Source organism: Macaca nemestrina, chromosome 2 (assembly GCF_043159975.1).
Source record: "Macaca nemestrina isolate mMacNem1 chromosome 2, mMacNem.hap1, whole genome shotgun sequence".
In the NCBI taxonomy this organism is placed as follows: domain Eukaryota; kingdom Metazoa; phylum Chordata; class Mammalia; order Primates; family Cercopithecidae; genus Macaca; species Macaca nemestrina.
The window spans coordinates 153,586,800-153,606,410 of record NC_092126.1 but is presented as its reverse complement, the minus strand read 5'-3'; the positions used below and the strand labels follow the sequence as shown (position 1 = coordinate 153,606,410).

At 47.6% G+C, this 19,611-nt stretch overlaps 1 protein-coding gene across 1 annotated transcript in view; it reads right to left on the bottom strand.

Annotated features, from left to right (window-relative positions):
- Nucleotides 1-3,500: 3,500 nt before the first annotated feature.
- Nucleotides 3,501-19,611, bottom strand: part of C2H3orf20 (chromosome 2 C3orf20 homolog) — a 95,724-nt gene continuing 79,613 nt past the window's right edge. Inside the window, 6 exon segments of the mRNA XM_011734471.3 lie at nt 3,501-3,742; nt 4,351-4,485; nt 7,975-8,107; nt 8,110-8,116; nt 9,608-9,715; nt 11,921-12,224. Coding sequence (XP_011732773.2) covers nt 3,658-3,742; nt 4,351-4,485; nt 7,975-8,107; nt 8,110-8,116; nt 9,608-9,715; nt 11,921-12,224 — 772 coding nt within the window. The 3' untranslated portion in view covers nt 3,501-3,657.

The window sequence follows — 19,611 nt, the reverse complement described above, 5'->3', positions numbered from 1 at the left end:
GGTGCCTCAGGCCTGTAATCCCAGCACTTTGGGAGGCCGAGACGGGCAGATCACGAGGTCAGGAGATCGAGACCATCCTGGTTAACACGGTGAAACCCCATCTCTACTAAAAAAATACAAAAAAACTAGCCGGGCAAGGTAGCGGGCGCCTGTAGTCCCAGCTACTAGGGAGGCTGAGGCAGGAGAATGGCGTGAACCCGGGAGGCAGAGCTTGCAGTGAGCTGAGATCCGGCTACTGCGCTCCAGCCTGGGCGACAGAGCAAGACTCCGTCTCAAAAAAAAAAAAAAAAAAGATTGATTTAATTTTTCCCATACAACTGTCTGGTTGTTCCAGCACCATTCCTTGAAAAGACCACCTTGTCACTTACGTTGATGAGACAAATGCTTACCACCTGGTTTCCCCCTCCTGCCTCTTGTTTTTTAGCCCCTGAAGATTTTCCCTATGACCTTGTGAGTTCCCATATGCAATTAAAGGGGTATTTAATTTATGTTATCCAGTATTTCTATGTGTTTTGTAACAAGATGGTGTTTTCAGGCCATTTAGTGCACAGTGTTGCTGGAGACAGAAGCCTTGCCCTTGTTTCCCTCCTCTAGGCCCTGGGTGCACCTCCACAGGGAGGGGTGGGAGGAGACCTTGCCCGCTGCTGCCGCCGTCCTTCCTCTGGGCCTCAGTCTCCTTTTTTATAAAGTGAGGGAGAGGTGGGAGATCAGCAGGATTTGTTTTCCAAGCCTTGGTCACTGCCCTGCTGATGGAAGCAGATTGTAACAAGAACAACAAGAAAGCCGGCCCAAACCAGCTAGGACCATGATGGCGATGAAAGCGACCTCTAGTTGCCATCGTTGCTCATTATATCCTAATTATAATACATTTGCATAGGACACTCACAAGTGCCAGGATAGTTTATGAATGATGCCATAGCAACACCCTGAACATTACCTTATATGATTCCTGGAACTCCCTGCCCCTTTTCCAGAAAGTTCACAAATAACCCACCACTTACTTAGCATATAATTAAGAGTGGGTATAAACTAGCCCTGCTCTGTCTATGCAGCAGCCATTTTGCTGTAGCTGTTGCTGTAATAAACTTGCTTTCTTTCACTGTGGGCTGCTTTCTAAGCAAAGCCAAAAACTATCCTGAGTTGAGCCCCAATTTTGGGGTTCACCTGCAGATCAAGGGATCAGACACCATGATCCCTGGGTTTCCTCCTTGTGCTAGTTTTTCTTGGATGCCTGAACAAGAAAGGATTCTCAGTAACAAGGGGAGACCCTGCTCCCATTTCCCAGAGGCCATGTGCTGCTGACCATTCCATGTCTCCCTGACAGGCTGATAACCTGGGAGGTGAGTAATGGGATGCCAGCTACTCAGACACAGGTCACACACAGCAACGCCTTCTCACAAAACCTGCCCTGTAGGTTTTAGCTCTAGCTGCACCCTCACTTCCTCCAAGGAGTCTTCCTAAAAACTGAGTCTTGGCTAGAGGAAAGAGCTACTCCGTGGATGGAAGAGACGGGAAGGTAGTTGGTAGAGGCTGCCTGCAAAGACTGGGGGTGAGGCAGCAGCAGATGTGCCAGTGTTTGCCCTAGAGCATCCATGTGCATTGGGCCACAGCTTTTTCCTTAGAAAGCCTTGGACCTCCCTATAGCCAAAACACCAACAGAAGGAAGCCTGAAGAGTCCAAAAACAGTTTATGGCTCAGTTCTCAGTTAATTGAGCACCTTTCCATCGTGCCTGGTTTGTTGGGGGCATCTTTGAGGGGTGAAGCCTTATCCTACTCTCCTGGGGTTTCCATGGAGAGAGGCTTCCCCTTTTCTCCCTCCTCCCTAAGGTGCATTTGATTCTGCAGCCCTGGACATTCGCTGGGCCTGTTCCACCAATGGGAGGTGTCCTGCCCATGAGCAGCTCAGTTTTGCCCCTTTCAGTGTGGTGAGCACCGTGGGCAGGGCCAGGGCCTGCCGTTCAGAGACAGGTCTGTGTGCACAGTGCACGCGGCTATTGACGTGCACATGCAGACTGCTTGGCATATCCACGCAAGCACAGCTGAGCACACTGCCCACACGGCAGGTCTAGGGTGGCAGGGGAGAGGCTTTGTTTCAGGCCCTTCATGAGCCAAGGTCTCCATTCCAGCCTTTATCAAGGTCTTGCGTTAGGGGCTAGAAGGTGCCAGCCTGCAAGGACAGAGGTGGAACTTCTTTCCCTTGCCCTCCAATCCTTATCTGTCCTTGTGCTCAGAAGGGGAGGAGGGGAGAGTTGTTAGAGTCCCTGGAACCTGTGATAAACATCAAGGTCCTTCAATATCAAAGATACAAGCTTACAAATATTGCAAGTCATTTCAAATTCATTTCTAGAAGAACAAGTGTATAATTCAAAAACCATTTTTGAATGATACAAAGGATAAACATTAAAGCTTGAAAAATTCAGATTAAAAAAGCTTATATTACAGAGGAAACATAAGCATTTCTAAGTGCAGCATCTCACTAAATGCTGCCTGCAGCTCAAGGCCTGAACTCTGCTCTGGGCTGGGAGAACAAGGCTGACCTTCTGGAGTCCTCAGCTGCCCCCGGAAAGGGCTCCGGTGAACCCAGACAAGACAGCCCAGAGCCGTGGGCCTAGAGCAGGGGTTCTCTCTGTCCCTCACAGGCACCCTCAGGGGCAGGGGGAAACTTAGCACCCCAGAGCGGGTACTGTCTTGGGCCCCTTGCTGCTGGTAGGGATTTCTAAGGCCTGTGGCTCAGGGAAGAAGCCCAAAATGCACCAAATGGCACTGTGGCTGGGCTCAGTGGGGATGTCGGCCCCCAGGAGGCCACAGGGCTCTGGCTTTCAGGGCGTCACTGAAGGGTCCCTAGGGGTGAGCACTCTGTCATTCAGTCTCCCAGCCTGCACCATTCCCATCTTCCTCAGATCCCCCCTCAGTGATTTCTTCCCCGTCACCCTCTTCACTCCCTCCTCACTCCACACTTGCTTCTTCCTGCCCCCTCCCTTCTTACTTGTTCCCCTCTCCCTCCCCTCCGCTCCTTACTTGTTCCCCTCCCCTTCCTCCTCCCTCCTTGTTTATTCGTCCTACTCTTCCTCTCTCCTTCTCCCTGCTCCATCTTCTTTCTTACCCTCTCCCTTGCCCGCTCACTTGTGTCTTCCTCTGTCTCCTTGCTCCTCCTCTCATTTCTCCCTTTGTCTCTTCTTCCCTGTCTTTGACCTTTCTCTCTGCCTCTTCACTGTTCTGTTCTTGCTGTGTTTTCCACCTAGGCTATAGACTGAGCCTCCCCCACCCAGGAAGCGTAGGAGACCCAGTTCAGTCCCATCTGAGCATCCCGGGCGTTACTGGGTCACCTATCCTGGAGCTACCCCTTGGAGGGAAACATTTCTTTCCTTGAGCATGGGAGGGCCTCAGCTGACTTAACTGGCCACAGAGGAAGCTCTGTATTGGGGAAACCGAGTTTCCAACGACTTGACCTGGAACAAGTCTGTTGGGGGCCTCACAGCAGACAGACTGAGCTGGGTCTGTCCTTCCCCAGAGCCTCACCCCGATGCTGGAGGTCCGCTGGTTTATTACAGAGGCTTGGAGGACAGGGTGGGAGACCGGGGAGGCAGGGCTGGGCTGGCAGGAAGCCCCAGCACCCCGGTCCGGGGCCTGGCTCACTTGGCTGCCGCCAGGATGGCACTACTTCTTGGAGGCCTGCTTCTTCCCGCTGGTTACCTTGCTGTTCCTCCTGAGAGGATGTAGCTCCACTTCAGGCTCTCTTGCCCTAAAGATCAAAATAGAGAAAGCAACTGCTGAGGGCTGGGCGGGGGAAGGGCTGCTCTTCACAGTGCCACAGTGCCCAGAGCCCAGGCCTGATAGGGCCAGGAGGGGCAAAGCCCTCTCCCTTGCACAGGTGAGGCTGTCTGGGTGCTGCTCCAACCAGAGGGTCCCGGTGGCACCTGTGACCTTTCTACATGCTCCTAATTTTGCTTTTCTATCTTCATGAGAAATATGTGATCTCCACGCCATGCTGAATGCGTGATTCATTTCATGGTTACCAGCACCAGAAGTCAGGGGCTTTCAACAGGTGCAGCAAGTTTCTTGCAAAGAGACAGCAGGGCCGTCTCCACCCTTCTCAGACTAATGGGTCTGGGCTGTGGGGATTTGCTGCAAAGTCCTCAAAAAGCCTCTATCTCTACCACCCAGACCACTGCGAGCAGCTCCGGGGCAGCCTGCATGCCCGCCCAGTATTGTGTTGATTACACAGGCTAGATGTCAGGGATGGTTGGACATGACCCAGGCCTGGGGGGAAGTAACTTGCCCAAGGCCAAATAGCCCCGAGGTGGCCTGCTGTGAGCCATGCCCATACTGGCAGCGGGTGTGGTCACCTACTTCTCAGCCTCCAGAGGTAACTCCTTCTCCACATAGTCTTCCAGGGCCAATGAGGAGCTGCTTCCTTGGATATCTTCTGACTCGGCTTTCTTGGCTGATTCAGAATCCTCCAGGCTCAGGACAGAGCTGGGAACACTGCAGGGGAGGCAGGGTTGGGGGGCAGTGCTCAGGGCCCAGGGCGTGCTGCACGCTGTCCCGTCAGTGTTCTGGGAGCCTAGACAGACAAGGACACACGTGCTCCTCCTCCTGAGGGCGGCGAAGGGAGAATCTGACCTCTTCAGGGACCCAGTGACACGCTGGAGGTTGGCTTCCCTGGCTTCTGTTTTGGGCTGGATTGGCCCTAACCCACAGGCTGCTATACCCACACCCCAACACTGACCATGGCAAATGCCTGCGGTGGGGTGGGAGGGCTCCATAAGTGACCACAGGAGAGATGACAGGGGGCAAAGGAAATGTGTCATCATGTGTAACATTATGGGCTGAACACATGCCCCCCAAATACATATGTAGAAATCCTAAACCCCGAGACCCCAGAATGTGGCCTTATTTGGAAATAGGGTTGTTGCAGACATCATTAGTTAAGATGAGGCCATACTGGAGGAGGGCGGGTCCAATCCAACATGACTGATGTTCCTTTACAAAGGGGAAATTTGGGAGAATGCCATGTGAGGATCACAGTTCTGTGGCCACAGGCCAAGGAGCTACCAGGAGCGGGGAGCAAGGCCTGGGACGGAGCCGCCTAGCGGCTTCTGGGAGAGCGTGGCCCTGCCCACACCTTGGTCCAAGCTTCTGGCATCCAGATTATAGGAATGACTGCTATGGCAATGCTTTCAATTAAAGATTCCATTTCCTTTTTTCACCTAAGTGCTCTTAAACCATCAACCCACTTGGCTATTCTAGGATTAGGAGGAGTCCTACTGGTTAATAGTTTCACGAATCTGCCTCTTTCCATTTCCAAGAACGTAGACCATCTTGTGTGCATGTTTCTAGTTTGTACGTATGCGTGTATGTTTCTATCTAGTTTGTGTGTGTCTGGTTTGTGTATGTGTGTATAGTGTATGCAAGTGTATTTATGTCTAGTTTGTGTATACTTCTGTGTCTGGTTTGTGTGTGTTTGTGCATCTAGTATGTGCTGGAATCTAATGTGTGTGTGTACATGTGTGTCTAGTTTACATGGGTGTTTATAGTTTGTATGTATGCGTATAATTTGTATATGTGTGTATCTGGTTTGTGTGTATGTGTGTGTGTCTAGTTTTCTGATTCTTTCCTCACCATTCCTGAACAATTGTTGAAGACCGTTGTAAGCATACCATTAAATTCTTTCAGAATCCTCAGATATAACAAATTAGGAGACCAGAGCTCATTTTAATGATAATAATATCACTAACAAGGGTAGGTAGTAATCTCAGTAAATGTGAGCTGTGTGCCAGCACTTTCCATGTGCTGACTCCTTTAATCCCCATAACCCAATACAGTGAGTCTCACTCTACAGACAAAGAAGCTGGCGCACAGAGAGGGTGAGTGTTTTGCACAGGTCACACAGCTATAAAAAGTGGCCAGATTCCTTAAGCTATCATTTCCTACTAAAGAGCATCTTCCTTTTGAAGACATCTAGAGCCAAATAAAAGCTATGTCTCTTTGTAACTACTTTCTGGCATCCCCCACTGTGATCGTCTGAAAGTCTATGTTCCCCCAAATTGATATGCTGAAATCCTTATCCCCAAGGTGATGGTGTTGGCAGGCAGGGCCTTTGGGAGGTAAGGCGGTTATGAGGGTGGGACCCTCATGAATGGGATTAGTGTCCTTATACAAGAGGCCCCAGAGAGACCCTCGTCCTTTCTGCCATGCAAGGACACAGCAAGAAGGCACCATCTATGAACCAGGAAGCAGCCCTCGCCAGACACCTAATCCATTGGTGCCTTGGTCTTAGACTTACCAGCCTCCAGACAGTGGGAAATAAATGTTCAACAGGCTAAGACATTCACTCCCCGTGCACCATACCAGGCTAGCCTTCTTCTGAATGTTTCTGAAAATGCCCTTGCTGGTCCTCTTTGGCATCTTCCTGTAGCCTCAGCTCATCTTCAGCCTGGGCCCTTCCCAACAGCATCCCCCTGTCCTGTCCTGTCCTGTCCTGACCTTGGTGCGTCTGTCTTTCTCCCTGGGATTGTTGGTGACTGGTCTTCAAGGACCACCAAGCCCTCTCCCTCTTGGAGTCTCAGGCAGTGGGGTCTCAGTGACTTTTCTGTCTGCACCTTTCAGCATCTGCCCCTCCTTACCCTCCACAGGCTCCTCCTGGGCCTGCCTTCCCTGCTGAGTGCTCTGAGTTGCAGGGGTCACTTGGCATGACCTCCTTAGTTCCTCCAGAAGTGGGTTCCCCAACTTGGACAAGACCCAGACTCAGCTTACTGCAGTAAGATGGGCATTAAGGACTCCTAGAAAACTGAGGGTCCTGTGTGGGAGTTGAGGGGTGCCCAGACTCAGTGCTGTGGGGGTGCGGTCACAGGACTTAGGGCTGCATACCCCAGGTCTGCGTATAAATAACTTTCCACATGCCTCATCATTTGCTTCACAGTTCACAAAGCTCTTTAACAAACACACTTTCATGAGATCCTCACAGCCTCTCAAGGTGGGCATTATTTCCTCATTTTGAAGATGAGGAAACAGAGGATTAGGGAGGTAAACTGATTCCCCACAGTCACCCAGCCAGTAGAGTGCAGCAGGGGCTCCAACCTCATCCTGCAAGTGTCTCACTACACCGTGCTGCCCAGGCGGTCTCAGATCTGCTCATGCTCCCCTAATGCAGTCTTCAGGCGCTTCATGCAGCGCAGGCTCCTTCCTGGACTAGGCTGTATTCTTCTTGAGCCACTCAAAGCTAGGTCTCTCGGCTCAAGAAGATCATCTCATGAGAGCTGGGCCCAGAAGGTGCTCAACAAGTTGGCATCACCTTGTTGAAAAGCCCAAGCTCAGAAGCCCAGAGGCAGATTTAAGCCAGCACTTCCTGCTATAGGGGCCTGGGATCACTTCACGGATGGCCTTTGTCTGTGTGGGGAGGCTGAGGCAGGAGGATCATTTGAGCCCAGTCATTCAAGAATGCAGTGAGCTATGATCGTGTCACTGTACTCCAGCCTGGGCGACAGAATTGAGACCCTCTCTCAAAACAAACGAAAAACCAAGGCAGAAGCGGGGCCCAGCTTGCACATGAGGTGGTGGTAGGGTGTGGTGGGACAGAGAGGGGGGTGTAGCCAGACCTCCTGCCCACCAAACCTGTCTAGATTATTCCAACAGAAACAGGCACTATGCAAGCATTCCCATGTCCCCAAGATCTCCAAGAGGGCCCTTTTCCCAAACTTGTGTCCCAAAGAAACCCACAACATGGCCTTGCTCACACACCCCCTCCCACTCTGCACCCGCTCCCATCCCTCCCCTGCCCACCTGTGAAGTCCTCCTGCTGCAGTTTTTGCCATGTGTGCCACAGGTGGAGGCCTCCCACCTCCAGCCCCCCTCCCCACTCCATCCCTTCCGCCCTGCCTGCTCCCCTCAGTTCCCCTTTCACAGCCCAAGTCTCCTTTCTGCCCTCCATCCCTCCCCAGGCCCATCCCTCAACCTGCGTGTTTCCTGTTTTACTTGAATTTGTAGTCGTCCGGCAGGAAGTAGCCCATCTTGCAATCCTGTTGAGACCGGAAGATCTGTTTCAGCAGATTCTGCTTGCTGAGGCCATATCCATTCAAAACACGGCCCCCAAAAAGGAGCTTTCCCCAGCAAACATCTGTTGACAGGAAGGAAACGAGGAGAGATCCTCAGCACATCAGCACAGCAGTGTCCACTGATAAGACACGCGAGTTTGGAATTTCACTAGGACAGTGCCACAGGCCTCTGAGAGCTTGCACCGTGAGGCAGGCCTTGGGCGGCTGGGGAAGGAGTGCTGCCCTCCATGAGTTGCCGAGGGAGGTAGGCTGAGTCCAGCCCCTGTCCAGCCTGGGATGGTGAGGTTGCCCTACGACTTGGGGGCCTGGGCAGGGTTTTAGCTCAGCCATACCTCCCTGGGCAACTTGGGGATGGCAGCTCTCCTTCCCTTCTGCCTGCTTGGCCACCCAGCTCACATGCACTTCACATACAGCCCCACAGAACCCTGCGGCCAGAAAGCTGTTCCCCTGCTGTGTATGTACCTTTCAGCTCACCCCATGGAATGGGAGCCCCTTGAGGGCAGGGCTCCCACCCCCACAGGTCAGTCCCCAACAGGTAGACACCTATCCAAATATTTCTGTGCAAAAATATTCATGACAGCGTTATTTGTTATGGCAAAAAAAAAAAAAAAAAAATACAAATAACTTAAATGTCAATAAAAGCAGCACAAATAGATAAAATGACAGACTTTTCACTTTGGGAGGCCAAGGCAGGCGGATCACAAGGTCAGGGGTTCGAGACCAGCCTGGCCAATATGGTGAAACCCCATCTCTACTAAAAATACAAAAATTAGCTGGGCGTGATGGCGGGCACCTGTAGTCCCAGCTACTTGGGAAGCTGAGGCAGGATAATCACTTGAACCCAGGGGGCGGAGATTGCAGTGAGCCAAGATTGCGCCACTGCACTCCAGCCTGGGTGAGAGTGTGAGCCTTTGTCTCAAAAAAAAAAAAAAAAAAAAAAAAAAAAAAAAAATGACAGACTCTTACACAGTGGTTAAAACTCAGGTGTTACAAACTATATAAGGACATGGGGAAATGCTCATGGTATTTTAATTTAAAAAGAAGAATTGCAAAGAATATATGCAGAAAAGGACTGCAAAGGTCAGACACCAAAATGTTAGCATGCGGTGGTCCTTGCAGGTGCCAGGTACATATCTGTGGGATGAGCAAATGAGACTCTCTGGGTGATCTGATGATGTCATTATTTTCTAAATTGTATTTTCTAAGCTTTCCATAATGAGCATGTGTAAGTATTTACAGTGAACGTTTTTAGGATAAAGTCATTTAAAAACAAACAGATGAAGGGAATTTGATTTGTTAGGTTGAATGTCACCTGTCCCTTCAGTCTCCTGGGATGGGGGACACATGGGGTCCTGGGCTCCAGCCCCAGCTCTGTGTGCTGGGTGACTCTTGGTCAGTCTTCCTGCTCTCTGGGCCTCAGCCAGGGTGGGGAGATAATGCCACAGCCCCTCCCTTCTTCTCCTCTCTCCTCCTCCCACATTTGTGATTCTACAGGAGCAGAGGTGGCTGCAGCTGGGTGGCAGGCAGTGGATGGCAAGTCCCTGCTGGCTCACCAGAATCATCCCCTGCACCACAGAGTTCTTCTTCACCATCAGGGGAGGGTCCTCCTGCAGGGGGCTGTCCAGGTCATACTGCAGCAGGCGGTAGGAGTCATACCGGCACTGCCAGGAGAGAAATATGAGAAGTGGTCACCCCCATGCCAAGAAGATGTACCTGAATTGCCATATTCCTGGCTAGGCCAGGTTCCCCCTGAGTCCTGGAGCCCTGTACAACTCCCTCTCTCCAACTCCTCCTGCTCCAGGAGCCCTTGGGCCTGCATGCACACCTCCCATGACTGTCCCTTGAGGATGTCCCTGGATCTGATTAGAGCCCACTAGGGGAGAAGGCCATTTCTGAGGTGGCTGCCCCACATGTGACGCCCACTAGCCTGGCCCTCTGGGGTCCACAGAATGTGACTGCTCCCTTGCCCTGGGGGTAGCACTGCAGAGGTTTGAAGATGGGAACTGTGTTCTTGGGTGGACCCATTTCCAGGCTTTTGAGTCTACTTTACACAGCATAAAGAATTTCTCCACTCCCTACCCACTGCTGGCAAGCCCCTCAGGACCCTCCCAGTCACTATATCCAGGGAGAGGACCTGAGCTGAACCCATACCTCAAGGTAGGGTCTGGGCAATTCAGAGGAAAGCTGGCCTCTCGCCTCTCCTTTCTGGATGCCTCAGATCTATTAATACAGCCAATGTGCTGTCTTCCCGTTTTATCTGCCTTTATTTCCAGGTGCCTCCAGCTATCCTTTCACTCTCCAATATGAAACTCAGAACCACACCCAATGTTCTAGCTGTCAGGGAAAGAGAAAGCAGGGAACATTTCTGCATTCACCAAAGACACCCTAATCTGACACCTGCTTCCAAGTCTGTCCTCTAGGCCTGCTGCTCACTCCTTTATGAACTGCCTCAGGCCACGCCCTGTCCTCACTCACGCTGCCCATGGCTGGGGTCGGCCACCTGAGCACTCCAATTGCTTAGGGACAACTATTAGCAAACAACAACTAGCCCCATGATAAGCGAAAGTCAGTTCTAAGCTCCCCCATGGGCAGGATTTTATCTGTCTCTACATGGACAGACACACAGAAGGAACTCAATACATGCTCACTGGATTCAACTAAATTGGAGGTTGGCTCTGGAAAACAAACATGGCTTTGCTGTATGGGACAAGTGAAAAGGCTTGTGGCTGAGTCTATACTCTTGGACTGAGATGGTCAAAGGGCTACTGGTGTCTGCTCAGAAGGTCTGGAGCACAGACCCGAGGGTGGGCATGCCAGAGTCAGGGAGGGGCCGCTCCTGGGAGGAGGGTGTCCACGCAGAACTCCCACCCCTGTGTACATGAAAACCCAGAACTCTGCAGCAGCAAATGGGAAATGGGCAAACACAGCAGATTCTAGGAGACAGGAGGGCAAAGAGGGCTTGAAGGAAGTCACCACGTGGACACCCAGCTCATGTGCTCATGTGCCATCCTTTGCTCCAGTTGGTCTGGGGTTGGGGCCAGCCTTCAAACTGTGCCAATGCTGCTGGGAATGACTGCACGCTTGGAGGGTTACATAGGCCTGATAGGTGGGAACGATTCTACTGCAGCAATGAGTAGGCTGGAGTGCGTTCCATGGGCCCGAAGACTCCCTTTAGACCTCAACCACAATCAGCTGGGACCTTGAGCCGTACTTCTCTCCTGTCCCCCTTCGCACAGGCCACCGCCTCTTCCAGGAACATTAATCACCTGCCAAAACCCCACTCAACCTGGACAGCCCTCCGGACCCCCAGGAGGCAGCAGGCACATGTTCCCAGGCTCCTGCGTGCCCAGAGCTGTCCTCTCACGGCCTCACTGGTGGTGCTGGAGTTGCTGCCACACTGGGAGCTCCTCTAGGGCCCAGTCTGCATCTGAGTCATGCTGGGTTCCCAGGGCCCGGCCCATGCCCAGCACACAGTGGGTACTTGCGATAGTCTACAAATATTTTCAGAGCCCTGAGGATTCAGTGGTGAGCACGGCCCGTGCTCTAAATATTCACACCAACAAACAGTCACAAACTGGAAGGAAAGGACAGTGCCCTGATTTTGTCTCAAGGGTCAGAAGAGGGCCTGGCCCTTACGTGGTGACATTCACCTTGGAGCTAGAGGATGAGTGGGAAGGAGAGAAGCAGTGGGAGGGAGGACACTGCAGACAGGAGAGTACACACAAAGGCCCCAAGGAAAAAGGAGCTGAAGGAGATGGCCCCTCAGGCAGGTGCTCAGCCAGTCCTAGCACTGTGGGGGTCTTCTCGGACTGCCCCACTACCCCTACCCCTGGCCTCCAGGACCTCCTCACTGGGCTGGGACCAACCTGGATGCATGGGGAGCCGCGGCCCCGCTGCTGGTGGCTGTAGAGCGTGTTCAGCAGCCACTGGAGCTGCCCAGTGCTGGTGTAGTTCTGGCTTGAGATGATTCCAAATACCAGCACCTGGCTGGGGTCTCGGGGCGCCAGCAGGAAGCGCTCCAGCTCCACGTCAGAGACCAGGGGCGCCTTCACCAGGCACCTGCAGCCAGCACGGGCGTCTTCCTTAAGCATGAGCTTCCGCAGCACCAGTGGGCAGTCTGAGGGCGAGGCCGCCCACCTGGTGGGGCTGCGTCCCTCGCGGGCCTTCCCTCTGCAAGGAGGAGCACAGTGCACAGGGGCCCTCAGCAGGTGGTGGAGGTCTGTGGTTCCCAGAGCCCCCTGGCTCCTGACGGTCAAAGGGCCTGCTGCAGGCAGATTTTAGTCTGGGCCCTGCTGCCAATGTGCTGCACCACCTTGGACAGGTCCCCTAACCTCTCTGGGCCTCTTTCTACGGTGCAAAATGAGAATAACAAGTTACTCCTTCACCCATCCATTTGGTCAAAGAATGCTTTAGTGTCATCCTTAACTCCTTTCTCTCACACCCAACACATCTCATCTAATCTGTCAGCAAGCCTGTCCTCTCTACACTCAAGACAGACCCACAATCTGACCACTTTTCCTGCCCTCCAGCCCCATGGATGTGGTCCAAGCCTCCTTCATTCTTGCCTGGCTGCCTGCTAATGCCTCCTAATGGGTCCTGTGTTTTCTTCCCCGGCCTGTCTTCAGTCTGTTCTCTGACTGAGGGATCCTGTTAAAACCTAGCTCACGTCATGTCACTACTCTCTTCAAAACCCTCCGGTGGCTTTCTACCTTTTACAGAACAAAAGCCGAAGTCCCTGCCATGTGCTTCAAGGCTGCAAGAATCTGTCCCCTGCATTTTGTCCTCCTTACATCTCTTACTCTCTAGGATTCCCGCCTTTGCTCACTGCACTTCGGCTACACTGGCCTCTACTTGTCCTTTGGTCTTGGAGGACAGTGGCCTTTGCTGTTCCTCCATAGAGCCATCTATGTCACTCTCTCAAGGCTCTATCCAAATGTTACCTTCTTAATGAGATTTTCTGAGTGCCCTATTTCATTCCTTTTCTCCCAAGACTCTTTCCCGTCCCTGTTTTATTTTTCTTCTTAGCATTGCTTGCTATCTAACATATCTTTTACTTTTAAATTTTATTATTGCACTTCTCTGTCCTACTAGAATGCAAGTTCCATGAGTTCATGAATTTGGTGTGTTTTGTTCAGTGGAATAAAACAGTAGCATTTGAAAAATAGTAAAGATTCAATAAATATTCAAACCAATATTCGTTGGGCCCCTACTATGTGCCAAACACTGTACTGGGTTGTTGTGAGGGTTGTGGTATTTACATGGGAATAAGCACCATCCAAATAGAAAGTGTTGCTGTGATTCTACCTTTATCAACGTCTATTCCAAGACTGTGGATGCTGATGCTGTAAAATGCTAAACATGACGAAAGTCAGTAGCATGTTTAGCATTTTACAGCATCACAATCTTGGAATAGACATTGTCTTGGTTAACTTTATAACAACTCTGTGCAATAGGCAGGACAGAAACTCTTATTGCCATTTACAGATCAGAAAACAGAAGGTTCCCACCAGGTGAATGGGTGCCCAAGTTCATATGATAATTAAGTGGCAAGGGCTAGGATTAGAAACCAGGACATCCTGAAACAAGAGCAATGCAAGATGAGCATTATTTCTCAGGGGCTATTAATAGTGATAAGTACTTGCTGAACAAACTTGTTAAGAATATGTCTTATTCAAGAACCTGCATATCTGGAGCAGAGCAGGGGGTGGGGGAGGCTGGATCTATTAATTATAACTTATCTAGGGATAAGTTCAAAATAATCAAAGGTTTAAATGTGGGGCAATTAAGCCATAACATTTCTACTAGAAAATATGGGGAAATTATTCTATAATTTTAGAACAGGGAAGGCTTTTTATAATTATGACTAAAAAATCCAGAAGTCATAATAGAAAAAGACTAATAAAGTCAACTACATGAAAGAAAAAAGCCTCCAAAATCCCTCTGTGACAAAAAAATACACAAACAAAAAAACCCAAAACTATCATAATCAAAGATGAAAGACAAATGACAAACTGAGAAACATATTTGAAACTCCTAACATAGAATAGTGGTCAATGTCTCCACTACGTAAAATACTACAAATCAATTAGAAAAAGTTAATAACTCAATAAAATATGGACAAAGGTAGTGAATAAATAATTCACGGAAAAGAATATAGGTTTTAAAAATTAGAAAGGAGGGAGGGCTGGGTGCGGAGGTTCACACCTGTAATCTCGGCACTTTGGGAGGCTGAGGCAGGAGGATCACTTGAGGCCAGGAGTTCCAGACAAGGCTGGGCAACATAGCAAGACATCATCTCTACTAAAAATTAAAAAATTAGCCAGCCATCGTGGCACATGCCTGTGGTCCCAGCTTCTCGGGAGGCTGAGGTGGGAGGAATGCTGGAGCCCAGGAGTTCGAAGTTACAGTGAGCCATGATCACACCACTGCACTCCAGCCTGGCAGACAGAGCAAGACCCTGTCTCTAAAATAAATAAAAATAAAAATTTAAAAATAAACTCATAAAAAGAGGGGAGTGAAGCCACTAAAAATGGTTGTTACTCTAATTTTGGAACTCAGAAACCACATCCGTTGACTAGATCAACAATGAAGCTGGCAAACACTGTCAGAAACAACTTTATCCAGAGTTCTGGAATCTAATGAAAAAACGTGCAACCACCAGAGGAATGCTTAAATAAGAAAGATGCTGCTAAATTTTGGTAAGACAGCATTGTAGCATTTTTAGCTTACTCCCCTACCATCCTTCATAGCCCTGCTCAGTAGCATCCACGGAATGACAGCCCCTGTTCCTGGTGCACCTTGCTAGTACTGGAGGGGACAATATGAACCTTGTTCTCAAGCAATTGTAGTTCTGTGGGCTGGCCTGTCTGGAGGTTCCCTGAGGGATCAGCTCAGAGCTTGACTTTGTTTTATCTGCCTTGCAACTTTCTCAGGGCTGGAGCAGCCCCTCCTGGGAAGCATCTGTCAGGTGCATTTAAAGAGAAAGATACCAGACATGGCCTCCTGGTGCAAGGGGTAACAGATGAGGCACAGATAGGTAGGCTAAAATGTCTGGGAAGAAAGAGGTTGGGGAAGGAGGTATATGGGAGAATAAGGCTTTGAAAGGCTCACATGCATACCAGGGAATATAGGTACCAGGTTTGGAACCATGTTTTGAAAAGGCCTGAGAACACACTAAGCTTTCATCTCTGGCTGACCACTGGACTTTTTGAAAGTAGAAGGTGAAGGCTAATGCAGATTAGTCTTGATGTGAAGAGCCTGACTAAAAGCACTGAATGAATGCCTCAATACACAGCCAATCTGCAAAGACTGGACGAGTTTTGTTTTTGTTTTGGCTCCAGATAATCTCTATCAAATCACTAGCTGATCCCTTACCTAACTGAATGGAGACTACACATTACAAATGTCTTTATAAAGATAGTTTGGAAAAGTAACTAAACAACAAACAGCTACAAACTACAACAAGGAGCAACAACAAATCATAAGGAAAAGGGGAAATTTGATTTCCAGGGTTACCAAATTCTAATATTTAAAATGTTCAGTTTTCAACAACAACCAAAAAAAAAACCTGAGGTGTGCAAAGAAACAAAAAAGCATAGACCACTCAAAGGAAAAAAATGTACTAGAAACTGTCCCCAAGGAAACCCAGAGATTGGACTTACTAGACAAAGACTTTAAATCAATAGCTTAACTATATATATATTTTTTATTATTATACTTTAAGTTCTAGGGTACATGTGCACAATGTGCAGGTTTGTTACATAGGTATACATGTGCCATGTTGGTGTGCTGCACCCATTAACTCATCATTTACATTAGGTATTTCTCCTAACGCTATTCCTTCCCCAGCCCCTGATCCCCCAATAGGCCCTGGTATGTAATGTTCCCCTCCCCATGTCCATGTGCTCTCATTGTTCAACTCCCACTTACGAGTGAGGACATGTAGTGTTTGGTTTTCTGTGCTTGTGATATTTTGCTGAGAATGATGGTTTCCAGCTTCATCCAGGTCCCTGCAAAGGACATGAACTCATCCTTTTTTATGGCTGCATAGTATTCCATGGTGTATGTGTGCCACATTTTCTTTATCCAGTCTATTATTGACGGACATTTGGGTTGGTTCCAAGCCTTTGCTATTGTGAGTAGTGCAGCAATAAACACATGTGTACATGTGTCTTTATAGTAGCATGATTTATAATCCTTTGGGTATATACCCAGTAATCAGATTGCTGGGTCAAAAGTATTTCTAATCCTAGATCCTTGAGGAATTGCCACACTGTCTTCCACAATGGTTGAACTAATTTACAGTCCCACCAATAGTGTAAAAGTGTTCCTATTTCTCCACATCCTCTCCAGCACCTGTTGTTTCCTGACTTTTTAATGATCACCATTCTAACTGGCGTGAGATGGTATCTCACTGTCATTTTGATTTGCATTTCTCTGACGACCAGTGATGATGAACATTTTTTCATATGTCTGTTGGCTACATAAATGTCTTCTTTTGAGAAGTGTCTGTTGATATCCTTTGCCCACTTTTTGATGGGGTTGTTTGTTTTTTTCTTGTAAATTTGTTTAAGTTCTTTGTAGATTCCGGATATTAGCTCTTTGTCAGATGGATAGATTGCATAACTTTTCTGTAGGTTGCCTGTTCACTCTGATGATAGTTTCTTTTGCTGTGCAGAAGTTCTTTAGTTTAATTAGATCTCATTTGTCTATTTTGGCTTTTGTTGCCATTGCTTTTGATGTTTTAGTCATGAAGTCTTTGCCCATGCCTATGTCCTGAATGGTATTGCCTAGGTTTTCTTCTAGGGTTTTTACGGTTTCAGGTCTTACATTTAAGTTTTTAATCCATCTTGAGTTAATTTTTGTATAAGGTGCAAAGAAAAGATCCAGTTTCAGCTTTTGACATGTGGCTAGCCAGTTTTCCCAGCATCATTTACTAAATAGGGAATCCTTTCCCCATTACTTGTATTTGTCAGGTTTGTCAAAGATCAGATGGTTGCAGATATGTGGTGTTATTTCTGAGACCTCTGTCCTGTTCCATTGGTCTATATATCTGTTTTGGTACCAGTACCATGCTGTTTTGGTTACTGTAGCCTTGTAGTGCAGCTTGAAGTCAGGTAGTGTGATGCCTCCAGCTTTGTTCTTTTTGCTTAGGATTGTCTTGGCTATGCGGGCTTTTTTTGGGTTCCATATGAAATTTAAAGTAGTTTTTTCCAATTCTGTGAAGAAAGTCATGGTAGCTTGATGGGGATAGCATTTAATTTATAAATTATCTTGGTTAGTATGGCCATTTTCACAATATTGATTCTTCTTATCCATGAGCATGGAATGTTCTTCCTTTTGTTTGTGCCCTCTTTTATTTCGTTGAGAAGTGGTTTGTAGTTCTCCTTGAAGAGGTCCTTCATATCTCTTGTAAGTTGGATTCCTAGGTATTTTATTCTCTTTGTAGTAATTGTGAATGGGAGTTCACTCATGATTTGGCTCTCTGTTTGTCTGTTCTTGGTGTATAGGAATGCTTGTGATTTTCCCACATTGATTTTGTATCCTGGGACTTTGCTGAAGTTGCTTATCAGCTTAAGGAGATTTTGGGCCGAGATGATGGGGTTTTCTAAATATACAATCACGTCATCTGCAGAGACAATTTGACTTCATCTTTTCCTAATTGAACATCCTTTATTTCCTTCTCTTACCTGTCACTCACGGCTTCCCTTGGCTAGGAAAGGGAAAATCCCTGGACCCCTTGTGCTTCCTGGGTGAGGCAACACCCTGCCCTGCTTCAGCTTGCCCTCTGTAGGCTGCACCCACTGTCCAACCAGTCCCAGTGAGGTGAACCAGGTACCTCAGTTGGAGATGCAGAAATCACCTATCTTCTATGTTGATCTCGCTGAGAGCTACAGACCAGAGCTGTTTCTATTCAGCCATCTTCAACCACTTGACTATATTTAAAGAGCTAAAGGAAACCATGGAAAAACAACTAAAGGAAACCAGGAGAACAATATCTCACCAAATAGAAAATATCAATACAGAGACAGAAACTACGAAAAGTAATCAATCAGAAATTCTAGAGTTAAAAAGTAAAATAACTAAAATAAAAATTCAATGATAGATCTAAGCAGGCAGAAGAAAGTGTCAGCAAACTTGAAGATAGGATAATTAAGATTATTTAGTTTGAGGAGCAGAAAGAAAAAAGAATGAAGAACAATTAACAGAGCCTAAGATACCTGTGGGACAGCATCAAACATACCCAAGATACATAATGGGAATCCCAGAAGGACAGGAAAGAAGCAGAAAGAATATTTGAAGAAATAATTGCCTAAAACTCTCCAGATTTGATGAAAGACATAAATCTACATATCTAAAAAGCTTAATAAATTCAAAGTGGGACAAATTCAAAGAGATCTACATTGACACACATTATCATAAAATTATCAAAAGACAAAAATCTTGAAAACAATGGGAGAAGCAACTCATCAAGTTCAAGGAATCCTCAATAAGATTAATAGCCAATTACTCATGAGAAATTATGGCTGCTAGAAGGCAGTGGGAGGACATATTTAAAGTGCTGAAAGAAAAACAAGAAAATAAAACCCTTGTCAGCCTATAATTTTTTTTTTTTTTTTTTTTTTTTTGAGACAGGGTCTCATTCTGTTATCTGGACTAGAATGCAGTAGGATGATCATAGCTCGCTGCAGCCTCAACCTCCAGGGCACAATGATTCTCCCATCTCAGCTTCCTGAGTAGCTAGGATGACAGGCATGTGATACTACTCCTGGCTGTTTTGTAGAGACAGGTTTTTTGTAGAGACAGGTTTTCACCATGTTGCTCAGGCTGGTTTCAAACTCCTGGACTCAAGAGATCTGCCTGCCTAGGCCTCCCAAAGTGCTGGAATTACAGGCATGAGCCACCACACCCAGCTTCAGCCTAGAATTCTATATACAGCAAAGCTATCCTTCAAAAATGAAGGAGAAAGTAAGACATTCCCAGATAAACAGTTTGTTGCCGGTAGGCCTGCACCACAAAACATGCCATTGAGTCCAGGTTGAAATGCAAAGATACTAGATGGTAACTTGAAGCTATATGAAGAAATAACGAACACTGATAAAGGTAACTACATAGGTAAACATAAAAGAAGTATTGTCATATTTTTCAGTTTGTAACTTTTATGTTTTTTCTGTATTATTTAAAAGACAAATACATAAAACAACAATTGTACATATGTGTTAATGGGCACACAATGCATAAAGATGTTATTTATAACAATGTCAACATAAAGTGGAGAGGTGGGAATGAAGCTGTACAGGAGCAGAGAACTTTGTATGTTACTAAAGCTAAGTTGGTATTAATTCAAACTAGATTGTTACACATTTAAGATGTTACTTAAAATCATCAGGGTAACCACCAAGAAAATAACTAAAATATATAGAAAAATAAATGAGAAGGAATTAAAAACCATACAGCAAAAAAATCAACTAAACGTAAAAAAGGCAATGATGGAGGAATTGAAAAACAGAAAGATTTCTAGAAAACTAACAGCAAGATGGCAGAAGTCCTTCCTAGT